This window comes from Fundulus heteroclitus, unplaced genomic scaffold (genome assembly GCF_011125445.2).
Source record: "Fundulus heteroclitus isolate FHET01 unplaced genomic scaffold, MU-UCD_Fhet_4.1 scaffold_80, whole genome shotgun sequence".
NCBI classification, from domain to species: Eukaryota; Metazoa; Chordata; class Actinopteri; order Cyprinodontiformes; family Fundulidae; genus Fundulus; species Fundulus heteroclitus.
In genome coordinates this window covers 1,098,455-1,113,026 of record NW_023397252.1, presented here as the reverse complement: position 1 = coordinate 1,113,026, position 14,572 = coordinate 1,098,455, and the positions used below count along the sequence as shown (strand labels likewise).

The 14,572-nt window shown below is 38.8% G+C and overlaps 1 protein-coding gene across 4 annotated transcripts in view; it reads right to left on the bottom strand.

Moving 5' to 3' along the window:
• Nucleotides 1-14,572, bottom strand: part of col11a2 (collagen, type XI, alpha 2) — a 52,584-nt gene that overhangs the window by 8,544 nt on the left and 29,468 nt on the right. For all 4 annotated transcript variants that reach the window (XM_036134365.1, XM_036134366.1, XM_036134367.1 and 1 more), the window contains 28 exons: nucleotides 11,596-11,649; nucleotides 11,469-11,513; nucleotides 11,266-11,319; nucleotides 10,995-11,039; nucleotides 10,840-10,893; nucleotides 10,568-10,675; nucleotides 8,600-8,653; nucleotides 8,472-8,525; nucleotides 8,234-8,278; nucleotides 7,852-7,905; nucleotides 7,594-7,638; nucleotides 7,388-7,441; nucleotides 7,246-7,299; nucleotides 6,708-6,761; nucleotides 6,320-6,517; nucleotides 4,350-4,403; nucleotides 4,066-4,173; nucleotides 3,872-3,979; nucleotides 3,527-3,580; nucleotides 3,337-3,390; nucleotides 3,137-3,244; nucleotides 2,914-2,967; nucleotides 2,780-2,833; nucleotides 2,586-2,639; nucleotides 2,448-2,501; nucleotides 2,228-2,335; nucleotides 2,085-2,138; nucleotides 1,882-1,935 (listed from right to left, as the gene is read on the bottom strand). In XM_036134365.1, coding sequence (XP_035990258.1) covers nucleotides 1,882-1,935; nucleotides 2,085-2,138; nucleotides 2,228-2,335; nucleotides 2,448-2,501; nucleotides 2,586-2,639; nucleotides 2,780-2,833; nucleotides 2,914-2,967; nucleotides 3,137-3,244; nucleotides 3,337-3,390; nucleotides 3,527-3,580; nucleotides 3,872-3,979; nucleotides 4,066-4,173; nucleotides 4,350-4,403; nucleotides 6,320-6,517; nucleotides 6,708-6,761; nucleotides 7,246-7,299; nucleotides 7,388-7,441; nucleotides 7,594-7,638; nucleotides 7,852-7,905; nucleotides 8,234-8,278; nucleotides 8,472-8,525; nucleotides 8,600-8,653; nucleotides 10,568-10,675; nucleotides 10,840-10,893; nucleotides 10,995-11,039; nucleotides 11,266-11,319; nucleotides 11,469-11,513; nucleotides 11,596-11,649 — 1,890 coding nt within the window. The remainder of the gene's footprint in view (nucleotides 1-1,881; nucleotides 1,936-2,084; nucleotides 2,139-2,227; nucleotides 2,336-2,447; nucleotides 2,502-2,585; nucleotides 2,640-2,779; nucleotides 2,834-2,913; nucleotides 2,968-3,136; nucleotides 3,245-3,336; nucleotides 3,391-3,526; nucleotides 3,581-3,871; nucleotides 3,980-4,065; nucleotides 4,174-4,349; nucleotides 4,404-6,319; nucleotides 6,518-6,707; nucleotides 6,762-7,245; nucleotides 7,300-7,387; nucleotides 7,442-7,593; nucleotides 7,639-7,851; nucleotides 7,906-8,233; nucleotides 8,279-8,471; nucleotides 8,526-8,599; nucleotides 8,654-10,567; nucleotides 10,676-10,839; nucleotides 10,894-10,994; nucleotides 11,040-11,265; nucleotides 11,320-11,468; nucleotides 11,514-11,595; nucleotides 11,650-14,572) is intronic.

The following is a 14,572-nucleotide window of genomic DNA, read 5'->3' as shown; positions in this document are numbered from 1 at the left end:
CTGCATCAATGGAGCGTGGCATGGAGGCCATCAGCCTGTGGTTCTGCTGAGGTGTTCAGAAAGCCCAGGATGCTTTTATAATTGCCTTCAGGTCATCTGCATTGAACCTGTTTTTGGACCTTTGGCAGCGAGGGCCAATTCCAAGTCCTTCTGGAAGATTAAATGAGCATCTCCATGAAGCTCGTCTGCAGCAGGAAGTATGAAGGGCTCTGAGATTTACTGTTTAGATGGACTAAACAGTAAATTTGACTGTGGACTTCAGAAAACCCAGTGGACCAGAACCAGCAGATGACGTGTCGCCCTGATCATCGCTGACTGTGAAAAGTTCAGTCTGGACTTTAAGCAACGCGGATTCTGAGCCTCTTCGCTCTTCCTCCTGATTCTGGGACCTTGATTTCCAAATAAGATGCAGACTAAGGCTGGACGATAATTAAATAACTACATAGTCGATACATAGTCATCAGTCGATAGACGTATATCTATGATAGGAAAAAAAGGGTCAGTAAAAATGTCAACAGAATAACAGTTTTTCTTCGTTTTGCATTCTAGCCATGTAGGTTAATATTATTATAGTCATTACATCCTCCCAACCAATCAGAAACCGTTACCAAGCTCCGCCCCCTTCAAAGAGTTCAGAGAGCCATGCGTTCTTCTTTCTTTTTTAAAAACTTGCAGTTCCGGTTAAATTGTTGGTTGAATAAAGGGTTGAGTTTATTCAACCAAGCTTTTTTTCTATATGGTCCAGCCCTAATGCAAACTTTACTTTCATCTGAATGTTTTTTCTTCCTCCTCAGCCCAGGTGAGAAGCTTCTGATGTCTGCGGTCCAGGAGTGGCTTGATGCGTAGAGCTCATCTGTGCGTAGTGGCTCATGATGAACTGACTCCAGCCTCAGTCCACTCCTGGTAAAGCTCCCCTAAATTCTTGAATGGTTTTCCTCTCAAGGCTGCAGTTCTCCCTGTTGTAGACGAACCTTCCCTCCCACACTTTTTCCTTCCACTCAACTTTCTATGAATATGCTCGGCTACAACCGTCTGTGAACAACCAGCTTCTTTAGCTATGACCTCTTCAATGACCGTTTCCTGATCTGTCCAGTCAGCAGTTTTCTCTATGAATATTTAGGCTTAATATGGACATTAAATAATATTTACATTAAAAACATTAAAAAATATATTTTTTAAATCAGTGTTATGTAATATTCTAATTTTAACAAGAAACAGCATTTTGGGTTTTCATTATCTCTAAGCCACAATTAAATAAATTACAAGAAATAAAGTCACTCTATGTCAGGGGTGTCAAACTCATTTCTATATTGGGCCACTTTGGCATCATGAAGTCGCTAAAAGGGCCGTTTGCACCTGTATAAATGATACTTTGGGTTTAATAATTTCATTTCAGTTCAAATAGAAATATTGAAAAATGCACAGTAACATAAAAGTAGCACCTTATAAGCCCAGTTCATACAGTTTTCTGCAAAAAAAGGTTGATATTGGGGTGAATTACACTTTAAACTCATCATTCTTCATCACTTTCTCTTTTTGGACATTTCTGGGTTGTTTTAATGTATTGTGGGAAAACTGACATCTAGTGGCAGGATGCTGTTACTACACAGTTAAAAATAATCAACATTTGCTGCAGGAGAAACAGTTTCAGCCACTTTATACAATTTAAAAGGATATACGTCTCTACTTTATGACATGATATGCCTTTTTTGGCTCTTGACGGGCCGGATTCGGCCCCCAGGCCTTGAGTTTGACACGTGCTCTATGTGTTGAATATCTATGAGTTTTACTTTCTGAAATGTGACCCAAAATATTTTACTTTTTAATGATAATCTGATTTATCAGCAGATGAAATTGTTCCATTTCCTGTTTTTTACTGACCGACTCTCCCTGTTCACCGTCCTCTCCTCTCTCACCCTTGGCGCCATCTTGACCCTGAAAACAAAGTCAGGATTAGATGTTATTTCTGTTCAGCAGCGCATCCGAGGCAGGATCCATGGAGTCGTTGTGCTAACAGTTAACAGCTGTATATTTTGAATACAATCAGAACAAAAGATGCATTAAAAATCGTTAAGCTCACTTACTCTGGGTCCGACCTCACCAGCGGGGCCAGGATCACCAGGGAAACCAACAGGACCCTGAAGTCAGAGAAACAGACGTAGTTTTATAAGACGGCAGAGACCAGAACGTCTGAAGTCATTCATCTGGGTGAGAGTTTGTGTCCTACTGGGTTTCCTTTGGGTCCGTCGTCTCCGGGTCGGCCTCTTCCTCCTGCAGGTCCGGCGGTTCCAGGCTGTCCGGCTTCTCCTTTCTCTCCACGCTCTCCACGAGGACCCTGTCGGCAGCAGCACACGCCGCCGTTAATTTACGGCCAACCAATCAGAGAAGACGCAGGGGCTCAGCTGATTAGCACTCTCAGCGTTCTGATTGGACCCTCAGGTCCTCACCTTCTTTCCAGGCTCTCCTCCAACACCAGGAGGTCCGGCTTCACCAGGTTCTCCCTGTGGAGCAGACAGAGAACATGTAAAGTCGTCCCTTTAATGAAATCCTCACGCTTTAACTTAAATACTCTTCTGGTACCGCACCTTTTCTCCAAGAGGTCCAGGATTGCCCACACCACCAGGAGGACCTTGAGGACCCTGAAACACAGACATTGAGCTGAAGATCCGTTTATGCTGTAAAACTTAACCAGAAACAGAAACTTTACGTTTCAGTTCCAGGTTCTAACACAGAACATAGTTTTAGCATTGCGACCAAAAGAGAAACTCTAAACACTCACGTCGGCGCCGCTGGGCCCAGCAGGGCCGCGGGGTCCGGGGGGGCCCGGTGGACCCTGGAACAGGAAGAGGTTTTATTGTAAAGACGAAGTCAGCTCATCTGTTTCTACAGTAGTCATGATTCTGTGAAACTCACCAAAGGTCCAACGTCGCCTGTTTCTCCCTTCTCACCAGGTGGACCAGGAAGTCCCTGCAGAAAAGAACTTAATGTTCAATAAAAACTGTTTAGTGAAGCAGCTTCACTGAAGGACGTTATGAACATGGAGGTGGAGCTGAAATAGAGGATGAACTCTGGGATAAAGAGCTGAGAGGTTCTTCATCTCCAACAAGCAGTTTCACCTTTTAACCGTTTCATTTACCTGAAGTCCGATCGGTCCTGGAGCTCCTGGGAATCCTCGAGTTCCTTCATCTCCTTTAGCCCCAAAAGGCCCCTGCTGGCCCCTCGGTCCCAGCTCTCCATCTGCCCCCTGCAGCCCAGATAAAGACGTGGAGGTGAGAAGATGTTGGTGCCCACAAACTCAACCAGAACCACGATAAATTAAACAAATGTTGGACTCACAGCAGGACCAGGCTGACCAACAGGACCCATCGGGCCGGGTGGACCAGGAGGACCCTAAAAACACAAACATGCAAACCGATTGTTAGCAAAAGGACAATGACAGAGACAGAGAAACAAGTTTCCTGTTAAACATTTTACTCTGATAATCACCATTAACATGAAACAAGAAGGTTTTATTGAAGTCACTCACATGCTCTCCTTTTCCTCCCTTGGCGCCCTTCTGACCGTGTTCTCCAACCTCGCCCTGAAACAACAAAATCACATCCATTTATTTTAAAGACACCAAAAATCGCTGTAATTTGAGGTTAATTTACAACTAATTTCTTCAGAATAAACATAAAGGCGGCTCTTATTAATCAGTTTATCATATCTAAAGCAGGTATTAAATATTGTTCTGGTAATCTGTGTATAAAACCAGATTTAGATAAATATTTCAGAATTAGTTACTGACATAAACCAGTCCCACAACCTAACAAACATGTTTATGGAAGCCAGTGTTAAATAAATGTTTAAAGGTTTATTTAGAGTTGCTGACCTTATCTCCATCCTCTCCTGGTACTCCAGGAGATCCAGCAGGACCAGGCAGACCCACCGGTCCTTGAACTCCGTCTCGACCCGCCGGGCCAATGGGTCCTTTTTCTCCCTTAACGAGAGAAACACAAACGAAGCCGTTAGTTTGTCTTCAGCCACACGGCGTGTAAGATGAGAAAAAAAGTCCAGATCACGCACCGGGACCCCCTTCTCTCCAGCTGGTCCAGGAGGCCCCTGTGGACCTGGTCTGCCAGGAGGTCCCACAGGTCCAGCGGTTCCAGCCGGACCCCTCTCACCAGGAGAGCCCTAGAGAAGAACATCATAACGTTAAGATCACAGCAGATGCTCCTTAAAGTTTACTATCATTGCTGTGAGAGAGAAATCATGTTGCAAAATACAAATGTCCAAAAAGTTTGATGCTAAAAAACAAGATAATTAAATTAATTAATAATTTAACTGAATTAAGATGCTCAGAAACATACAGCAGGTCCAGGAGGTCCGGCAGGTCCTTCACTTCCTTTCAGTCCTCCTCCACCCTGGAAGTAATCACCAGAAGGAGGAAATCCAGCTTTAATCACACATACTATCATTTAAATAACAAGAAAAAAGCCTTAAAATCTAATGTCTTGTAAGCAAGTTATTTTTAAACAAAATTATATCCTTTAAAACTCAACCTTAGCTCAGATGCAACGATGCATTTTTCTCAGCTCAACTTCAACATTTTAAATTTGCTTCATGTTAGCAAATTGTAAAATTAGGACAATTTAATCATGTTTGAACCAGAATTGAAGAAAAACTAAAATTAATTGAGACCTTTAAAAGTTATTGCATCAGATTAGTACTTAAGATGCCTTATTGTCTTATACAGAATTCTGACTGATGATTTTTCAGCCTAAATTATTCTTTTTATAACATTGTTATCCATTTATTAGCTATGAATCAAAATTCGTCATATTTATAATTTATGCAAATACAGACAGGCCCAAAAGCAGAGGACTCTTAATAAACTAAGAATGATTCTGAAAAAAACTAAAACTAGCAACCTGATGCTTTGCTGGGTTATAAAAATCAAAAAAACAAATGTTGCTGAAAGTAAAATTCATTCTTATATTCAGTGATTTGTGCCTAAAATTATTGCAAATACATTTTCCATACAAAATATGTGATATCTTGGGATTGCTGTTTTATACATTTAGAATAAAAACTTCCTTGAGTCTCTGCTCTCTGACTCCAGCAGACAATAAACAGAGCAGAATAATAATATGCACCACTAGTCATCAGTGTTTTGCTTATTTTTAAACCAATAATCCACATCGTTGCCTTTACTGCTGAGTCAGCATTTTTCCTAGAAGGGAGCAGTTAAACTCACAGCTTCACATGTTGATTTAACTTCAGAAAAATATACCAAAAAAGGACTTTGAAAGGCAAAGAAATATAAATTTGTTGAAAGGAAAATATTTTGAAATAAAGTAAGAAAACATGTTTCAGCATGAGAATAATTATGATTAACACACTTGTTCCTGATTGGTCTCTGTCTTTTACTTTCCTTTATTCCTTGTTAGCTTTAGCATCTCAGCCATTAAAAATAGAAAACCTGACGTGGCTTTAATGGGTAGTTAGAGTCCGTCCAACTGGCCCAGTGCTGAGCGTTTTAATAAAGTACAAACTTGCATCCAGGCCATCCACTGAGATCAGGATTTTGAAAACTCTGACGCTGCCATGTCGACTGCGATTCGACCCAAAACAGAAGACTAAATACTTTTGTACATTACTGTCTGTAAAAATGAGGAACATGTTTATGTATATTATTGTGCTAAACTTGTTCACATGTGGGATGTGTTGCCTACATGGATTATACATTTGAGCCAGAATTAGGTCAAGCTGTCTATTTTAACTATTTTAACTCTAGTTTCACAATCAGCTCAGGTTCTGCTGAAAGACACGAAGCCTGTGAGAAAATACACTCAGAAAAACAGGAAACAGTTTCCCCCTAAAGTGTTTCTAATATATCTAGTTATAGAATATCAGTTTTCTGTTAGTTGTGACGTTCCCTGCAGTAAAACCAGAAGATTTCGGGTTAGTATTCAATGTATTTCTACTTTTACAGGAATAGATATAGCAGAGGAAACAATAATGACCAGAGAAACGACACTGATTACAGTATACTAGAAAAACACATTTTATATAATCTAGCTTTTAAAAACAATGCATGTGGGTTTGAGTGGCCTGAGGATCAGCTGGAGGAGTCTGTGCTCCAGTCCTGCTTTGTATTGAGAAACTCTCCAGTTCTTTTTTTATTAATGTTAAATTTACACATAAAAACATTTCAATATCTTAACAGGTAAAATATAAAAATAACTTCCCTTTGAGACCGTCTGGACATGTAATTAAAGAATTAGGAGTTCCTTAAAGCGTTTTCAACACTTCCTGTATTCCTGGTGATTAAACTTACGGGGGTTCCAGGGAGTCCTCTCTCTCCAGGGAAACCTCTCAGACCTGGGGGCCCGTCTTTTCCAGGGCCTCCTGGAGGTCCAGGGTCCCCCTTAGTGCCCTCTTTCCCTGATGGACCAGAAAGTCCCTGCTCTCCAGGTGGACCAGGTGGGCCAGGATGACCCCGCTCACCCATGGGTCCAGTTTCTCCTGATGGACCCTTAAACAATGGAGAGGGAAAGGGAGAAAGGTGTTAGTAGAGAAACAAGACATAAAGATAAGCAAAATATGGGTATAAAGTGTAGAAAGAAAAATCTACGAACAACAAAAACCAGCAGTAAAAGTTGAACAAGAGGAAATTTTTAACACAAGTAATGAAAGAAAGTTAACAGAGAGAACAATGAACTCACCTGAGGTCCGACAACTCCAGGAGGCCCAGGTGGACCCACTTTACCTTGGAAACCCTGCAGAAGAAAAACTGAATGAACAGAAATTCCGCCAAGTATCAAACATGCAACGAGCTGCAGGGAAGCTTCACGTTGTTAAAGATTCATAATATCACCATAAATATCACAGTTTAACTCTGAAGAAAGATATAGATAAAAAAATCCAGTTTTGAAATCATTTCCCTGGTTAATCTGTGTTTAATACTAGAAAACATTCATCCAGCTAAATAGACACTGAAGCATCCAGATGTGTGTGAAGCTAATTTAGGTCGCTGATTGAAGCAACATGATGTGACTTAATACAACATTATCTCAAAATTCATTTGTAATGTAAGGAAATAATTAAACATTTCTCAAATGGTTTATGATACTATAGTAGAAAACCAAATGATGAAAGTTACAGCAACTGCAAATAAAGACGGAGAACTCTCATGAGTCGTTTCCTGTTTGAAGATCTTCATCTGTAAATGCTTTAAGACAAATAAAAATAGACAAAACTTACAACTTCTCCTCTCTGTCCAGGATGTCCAGGCAGTCCATCTTTCCCCGGGGGTCCCTGTAACAGTATTTGGAATTATAAATATTGAACTAATTAGCAGATCAGACAAACTATTTTGAATTATTTTGATAAAGCATCTTCTGACCGGAGGTCCTTTGGGTCCGGGGAAGCCATTGGCTCCCTGTGGTCCAGGCAATCCCTGGTGGGAACACAGAATATGATATTTGTTAAGAAGACAGTATGAGAGAGACTGAAGGTCTTACAGATGTTTGCACTGATAAATGTGTAAAGAGTTAAAAATCAGAGGATGAGTTCCTGTAATGGTTGAAAACAGTAATTAGCACTCCTCACCCTCTCTCCAAGAGGACCTGGAGGTCCATCACTTCCAGACGTTCCCTGATTAATACAACAGATAATTAATTAATATTAATACATCACAAATAACAAAGTGTTGTTATTTTTTTGCACAAGTTTCAGTCTAGCGTTGAGCTAGGATTGTAAGCATTTACATGAATTAAATGTCAAACAAATAAAATTATAATTAACAGAACAACACATGTGGATAAAGTTCTTTTGGACAGTTTGGATCTAATCATCTTTTAGACCAACCTTTGCTCCGGGTTTCCCAGTCGCTCCCCTCGGCCCTCTCTGGCCTCTCGGGCCCTGAAGGGCAGAAGCAAAGATTGTTTGACAAGTTTTAATAAAAACAAACCAACACGCAAAACCCCCTTTTCTTTTAAATGTAAAAACTGTGCAGCAACTATAATGTTATTAAAATAAAGTAATAAAATAAGTAATAAATAATAAATGTGAATGTTGACCAAGACACCCCACATCTTTACTCTGCTGACCCCTGGTGGTTAAACGTCTAACTGCTGCACCATCAAAGCTAAAACAATAATGAAGTTATTTTCTGTCTTCTGTACTCTTTGCAGACAAAATAACAGGAATATGCAGCTTTTATAAATATGATTAAATTAATTTAAATTACCGTCGGCCCTCTTTGTCCTCTTGGTCCCAGTTTTCCAGTAACGCCCTGATTTAACAAACAAAACACAAAAAGTTATTTACACACATTGTAATTAAATACCTAAGTGTTTGTAACATTATTTGAAGTATAAGTGGTGATTTGAGCAGTTTAACAAAGTAGAGAATCACAATATTACCTTTTCAGCTAATAATATCTTCTACAGTCAGACAGTAAATGTTACACAGATCGACCAACTTACCCTTGTTCCCTTCTCTCCATTTGAGCCTGGAAATCCAGGGAATCCAAGAGATCCCTACAAAAAAATAAATATTAATGTCAGCAGTGGTGTAATAAATGATTTAATGGATCATACTGTACGTTGTTTACCTTTGGTCCTTGTCTTCCAGGATATCCAGGAAGTCCAGGTACACCAAGTTTACCCTGAAGGGACAAAATACTTGGAATAATCACATAACTAATCAATCAGTCAATCAATCCATTTACTATAGTTGCTTAAATGACATAAAAACTATTTAAAAAATGTATTACGAAAGATGGTAGTAGGCAAAATTATATATTTGAAATATACTAGACACACAAAAAGGTAACATGTAAATTAAACTGATTTACATTGTTTTAAGTGCAGGTAATGAAACAATTAGAACTAAATTTTGTGTCTGATGTAAAACAACCAAAGGAGGGCGGCATAATGCACCGTGAGTCTTTATTTGTCCTCGGACAAAAACAAAATGTACACTTTAGTGTACATTTACTCAATCCTGGCAGATTTAGATTTAAAATTCAAACAGGTTTGTTTCAGATAGAGAATGGGATGGGTATTAATAGAAAATAAAACAATATAAAAGTATCCATTAAAAAAAAGGATCTATACTTATTTACATTTTATTAAAAAAAGGCATTCCAAAAATTATGTAAACAATTCTCAGTGATCAATGAATAAATCTTTATTGGCATTACAGCGATCAAACCCTTTTTAAACTGACCAGCTATTTTTAGGCTTTCTCTGGTGTTTGGATGATCTATTTCAAGCTTCAGCTCCAAGTCTGTGAGGCTGGAAAGCCTCCATGACATCACCCTAATGTTCAGCTCCCTCCACAGAGTCTCAATCAGATTCATGTCAGGAGTCTGGTTGGGCCGCTACAAATGTTAATATTACTTCCAGTGAAAAGAAACATGTTAGTAAAATAATTTAAAACATTTTTAATCTGGGGCTGTAACAGTCTACAAAAATCAGTTTGGTTCATACTTCAGTGGTAAACTTATGTTTCTGGTACGCATTAAACAAGAGAACCGCATGCTTTTTCAACTTTAGTCAGCAGTGGCTTTTAAATGGGTGAAAATAATTAGATTTGTTTGTGTTTAAGACCTTTAAAAGCGGCAAGTAGATCTGGTTGCATGTTTTTTTCCAATAATAAAAATATTGCCTATGCCTGATTAGATTATAAAACAATAAAAGCATTTGAAAAATACTTTGTTTAGAAATATCTCCAGTGTTCATTTGATGAGAATACAGGTTGCTACTCTCCATCAGAAGGCAACAAACTCTTAACTAACGTTAACGGCAATTTGGAGAGACCAATTAACCTAACAGTCATGTTAGTCATAGGCCCGAGTACATAGGGAGAACCCCTGGAAAATATCTAAAATGGATGGGATTTTAACCCAGGACCTTGTCCCTGCAAGGCTACAGTGCTATCACCTGCCCCGCTGAGCAGCCCCCCCCCCCACCCCCGGTGTACCAGCTGTCCCTAAATGCACCATAAAGATGCGGCTGTTGATGTGCTGGTTGAGGCTGCAGGCTGCAGTATTTGGACGATAGCGGATTTTGCTCCAGTGCCACTACTACATTTATCTTGAAGTTGGTTGAAGGTGAGTAAGTAAAGTGTAGAGAAACGCTGATTTAAAGCTTTGTTTCTGTCCACCTTTTAATTTTCACTGTAGCTGAAAGCGAAACCTTGGTGTTCTCAAACAGTCAACTTCAGTGATAGTTGGCCCCCCTGGTTTGTTGTCACTTCTTTAAAGTTACGTGAATGACTAAAGAGTTGAACACATGCACATACACATTCTGAGTTTGGGTTTAAAGTAGCACTAATCATTCTGTACATGGTGAAAATCAAAAGGGATGTACTTAAACTTTTCGTGTATAGTTCTACTTTAAACCAAAATCTGCCAGGTGTAATTCTGTGTTTAACTTTAACTTGTAAATCTGTAGGTAATATCTGTACTTGAAGCATAGACATTTTTCCTGTAAAATTTCTTTTGAATCAGATTCCAAAGTAGTAAAGAGAATTAACAGCTGAACATTTTGTCTGGTCCTGATTTAAAGCTTCATACCTTCTCCCCAGCAAGACCAAGTGGTCCAAGCTCACCAGGGGGCCCGACACGACCCTTTGGCCCCTCAGGGCCGTCCTCTCCTCTGGGTCCAGGTACACCAATCTCACCCTACCACCAGGACACAAAACAAAGCCATCTGTAAACAACTGTCCATACGTATGGGAAATAACAACATGCAGTGAACCATAAAAATTATCAACATGATGGAAACTTTAGGTTTTCCATTCTGTACATGTTTAATCCAGCCATGTAGGATAATTAATTGATTTTACCCTCTCTCCCTTGACACCAAAATCTCCTTTAATTCCAGGGAAACCATCTTCTCCCTGAAAATTAAAAAACATAAAAATATAAAATGTCGTATTATGTTGTTATTATTAGTAAACCAAATTTTTTCTTTACATAATCTGTGATGTACGCAACATACCTTCTCTCCTTTGTGACCCTTCAGACCACGGATTCCTTGAGCTCCCTGCAATCAGTGGATTAAATTATCAGTGCTGATATATAAAAACAATAACAAATGGGATAAAGACAGTTTTGCATTGACTCAAGTTTATTTTATGCTGAGCCATTTTGGGCATGCAGCATAAAATACTGCAGAATTATAATTAGTTCAACATAGCAGAAATAACTTTACTGTCAGGTAAAAAAACGTCACTTAACAGGTTTATAAATTATGAATAAAATGTGCTGACCTTAATGCCACGGGGGCCAGGATAGCCTATAGCTCCCTGAGGACCGCTGGGACCCTGGAGACGAGGTGGAAGAATGAGGTGAAAGCATATTAAACATTTCAAGTAGCATATTATGAAAGAGACTTTTACCATAGCTTTATGTTTATATTTATATATTTTTTTAAAACCCTGAGTTAGAGAAACTGAAAGACTGGGACACTCACCTGATTTCCTTTAGTGCCAGATGGCCCCTCCTTTCCTGGGTGACCCTGTGAATAAATGATTTGGAGCCCTAGCTTTAGTAATGACATTTATTACAGTTGAAACCAGAATTAATCAAAACTAACTTACAGGAGGGCCATCAGCGCCTGGCATACCAGGCAAACCTGGTTTTCCGGTGGGACCCTAGAGAGAAAGTCAAAACGGTGAAGAACTAAACATATCAGTAAAAATCCACCTAACCACCAATCCGTTGTCTATAGACGCCTCATCCTGTCCAGCCTAGCTGGGGCGGCTGGTGCCTGTCTTCAGCTGCCAGTGGGTGAGGACTTAGGATGGTTGGCGATCCACTTTTAAAAATATCTCATATTTTAAATATATATTACATAAATAAGAGCTAGAATCCAATTAAATTAAATAAAAGTGACAGAATTATTCTCAATCCTCTTGAGATGAACTATAAGTAAGTAGATAAATTTAGAGATTGAATGCATTATGATGCCTTCTGTATGAACTAGAATTTGTTTTGAGAGGAAGACTTTTTCTGTGGGAATTCTTTCCAAAACTGAATTTTAAACTGAGAAAGCGTGAAAAACATCACCACACAACCCCGAGCTTCCTCCTCATCAGACTGTTGTACAACAGCAGAGCATCTCCAGTCAAAGACTTGATCTGCTGTAAGACAGACCGGTACAGGACATCCTTCCTGCCTGCAGCCTTAAGCATCTACAACTCTTTGAAGAAACTCCTGTGAGTTACTCCAGCATTTAATTTCCTTTTGGGATTAATACAGTGGTTCTGCATTTGATTTAATTGTATATCTGTCATCTACAAACAAAATAAAGAACCTCAAGCAGCCTCAACAACAACCGACCAGTTGCTCCGATACCTGTCACAGTGAGGTGACAGTCGTCACATCATGTCCTGCCTTCATCCACATTTGATCCTCTGCAGTTCGTGTACAGAGCTAAACTATCAACTGAAGACGCCGCTGTCACAACGCTTCACACCACCATCAGGAGCCGCTATGCAAGCTTACATTTTGTTGACTAACTCTGCATTTAACACCCATAGTCCCAGACAGACTGACAGCAAAGCTACTGGACATTTGTCTTCCTTCCAACACCAGGTCATCAGGCCATGTGCCGATATCAACTAGATCATCAATGCCTCTAAGACAAATGAGCCTAGATGATTGTTGGCCACAGCAGGGGGAAGTCTGACCTGCAGCCTATCAGAGGGGAGTGTGGGGACATGGTGGCACGCTTTAAGTTCCTGTGTGTGGACATGGATGCAGACCTGCAATGGAGCTCTGATACATCAGGTGATTGTGAAGAAGGTTCAGCTACGGCTCATATTCTAACAACACTCAACCAGAAACGGGAGCAGCCCACCATCATGTACTGCTACATCATTGACTGTGCTGAGTTATTGCATCTATGCATGGTTTGCATCCTCCTAGGAACACAAGAAGGCACTTCACAGCTGCCATGAGATCATCTGTCACCTTCTTCCTTTACTAAAGGACCTCTTCAGTATTTACTTTCACAACGCAGCATTCTGCAGGCCTGCACTAAACCAGGACACTGGGTGTTTGACCTGCTGGTGTTACAGACACAAAGTGCTGAGGTCACGCATTAACAGACTCAGGTACCGGTTTATCTACAGGACAATAACTCTGATCATTGCCTCGCTTCCCTAGAAGTAGTCAATATACATGTGTAATAGAAAAAGCTGCAATTTCTATTTTTCTCTGTTTTATGGCTGCACTATTTATGCACTTTGTTACTCCCTGTCTATTTTATTTTAAATTTTTTAATTAACAGAGAACAGTTTTTGTGTAAATTGTTTAAATTCGGATACACCCAGTCTAGAGTCCGGAATTTCAAATAATCAATTTTTAAGACCACTGCTATTCCAAATAGTTTTGCCAAATGTTTCAATAGCCAAACACCAATACTGTCTGCAGAAGATCAAACTCTTGTACATCAGATAATATCATTGGTTTAACATTTTATGCTACATGGTTTATAGGGAACAAATTATCATTGATTATATAAAAAAATCAGTGTTATTTTTAGTGTAAAAATAGATTCCAAAATCTATCTAAAGTTTTTAATAAATCTATAAAAATAACTCAGGTTTATTCTATAACGTTCCCGAGGATTATCATCTATGAGTATCTGACTGGAAGAAAATCAAATACCGTAAGCTAGCACAAAAAAAATAAATAAATAAACCTGCTGGTATTATAAGACAGGTTCATCATTTTGTTCCTTGAAACAGTCGTTTTACTTTGACAAGGAGGAATAAACTATAATACATAGTGTAACATTCAGTAGTCTGAAAAAGTATTTTGTCTTCATAAACCTTTAATCCACCAAAATGCAAAGATTGCTTCACACTTAAATATGATCAGGTTTTTTACTTCAGAATCTGTAGTTACTTAAAATTTAGGATTTTAATGTAACCCATTTTCATTTATACAATACATTTCCTTATAAGGAATATTCTTGAGCCTCATGACAAATTCTTCTCCATTATTATCATCTTGTATTTTCCAGGCTATATAGAGGTAAACTGTGGTTTTACAGCTTTGCTAAAAACTCTTTCTCTTGAATCTCATAAAGAGTCTTTATTCACATTGCTATGAAACATTTTCTGCACATTGTATTTTATTATAAAAAAACATATTTATACTGATATATTTATTTATTTTCAAAATTTTAATTTTCTATTGTTTAAAGTTATTTTTTTAGATTTAGTTATTCATACATTAGATGTAGAAAGCTTGGAATGACAGCTTTCCAATTTTTTTGTGTGTGTCATTACTAGTATTGATATTCTAATTAAATGAATTCTAATTTTTATTCATATAATTTTATTTGACTTTGTGGAGCCTCTTGGCGCCTTCTGTCTCTCCCCCTGCAATGTGCTAATTGTTTAAAACTGTTATTGTGTATTTCCATGTGCTGAATAAAAACAAAACATAAATAAACACATTTTGTGTTGTGAACGTGGCAAATAAAAAACCCTTAGGAGTACAGAACGGCTTCATTGTCATCTGTTATATTTGAGGCTTGGTGTATTTTTACCTTAATTATTCTAT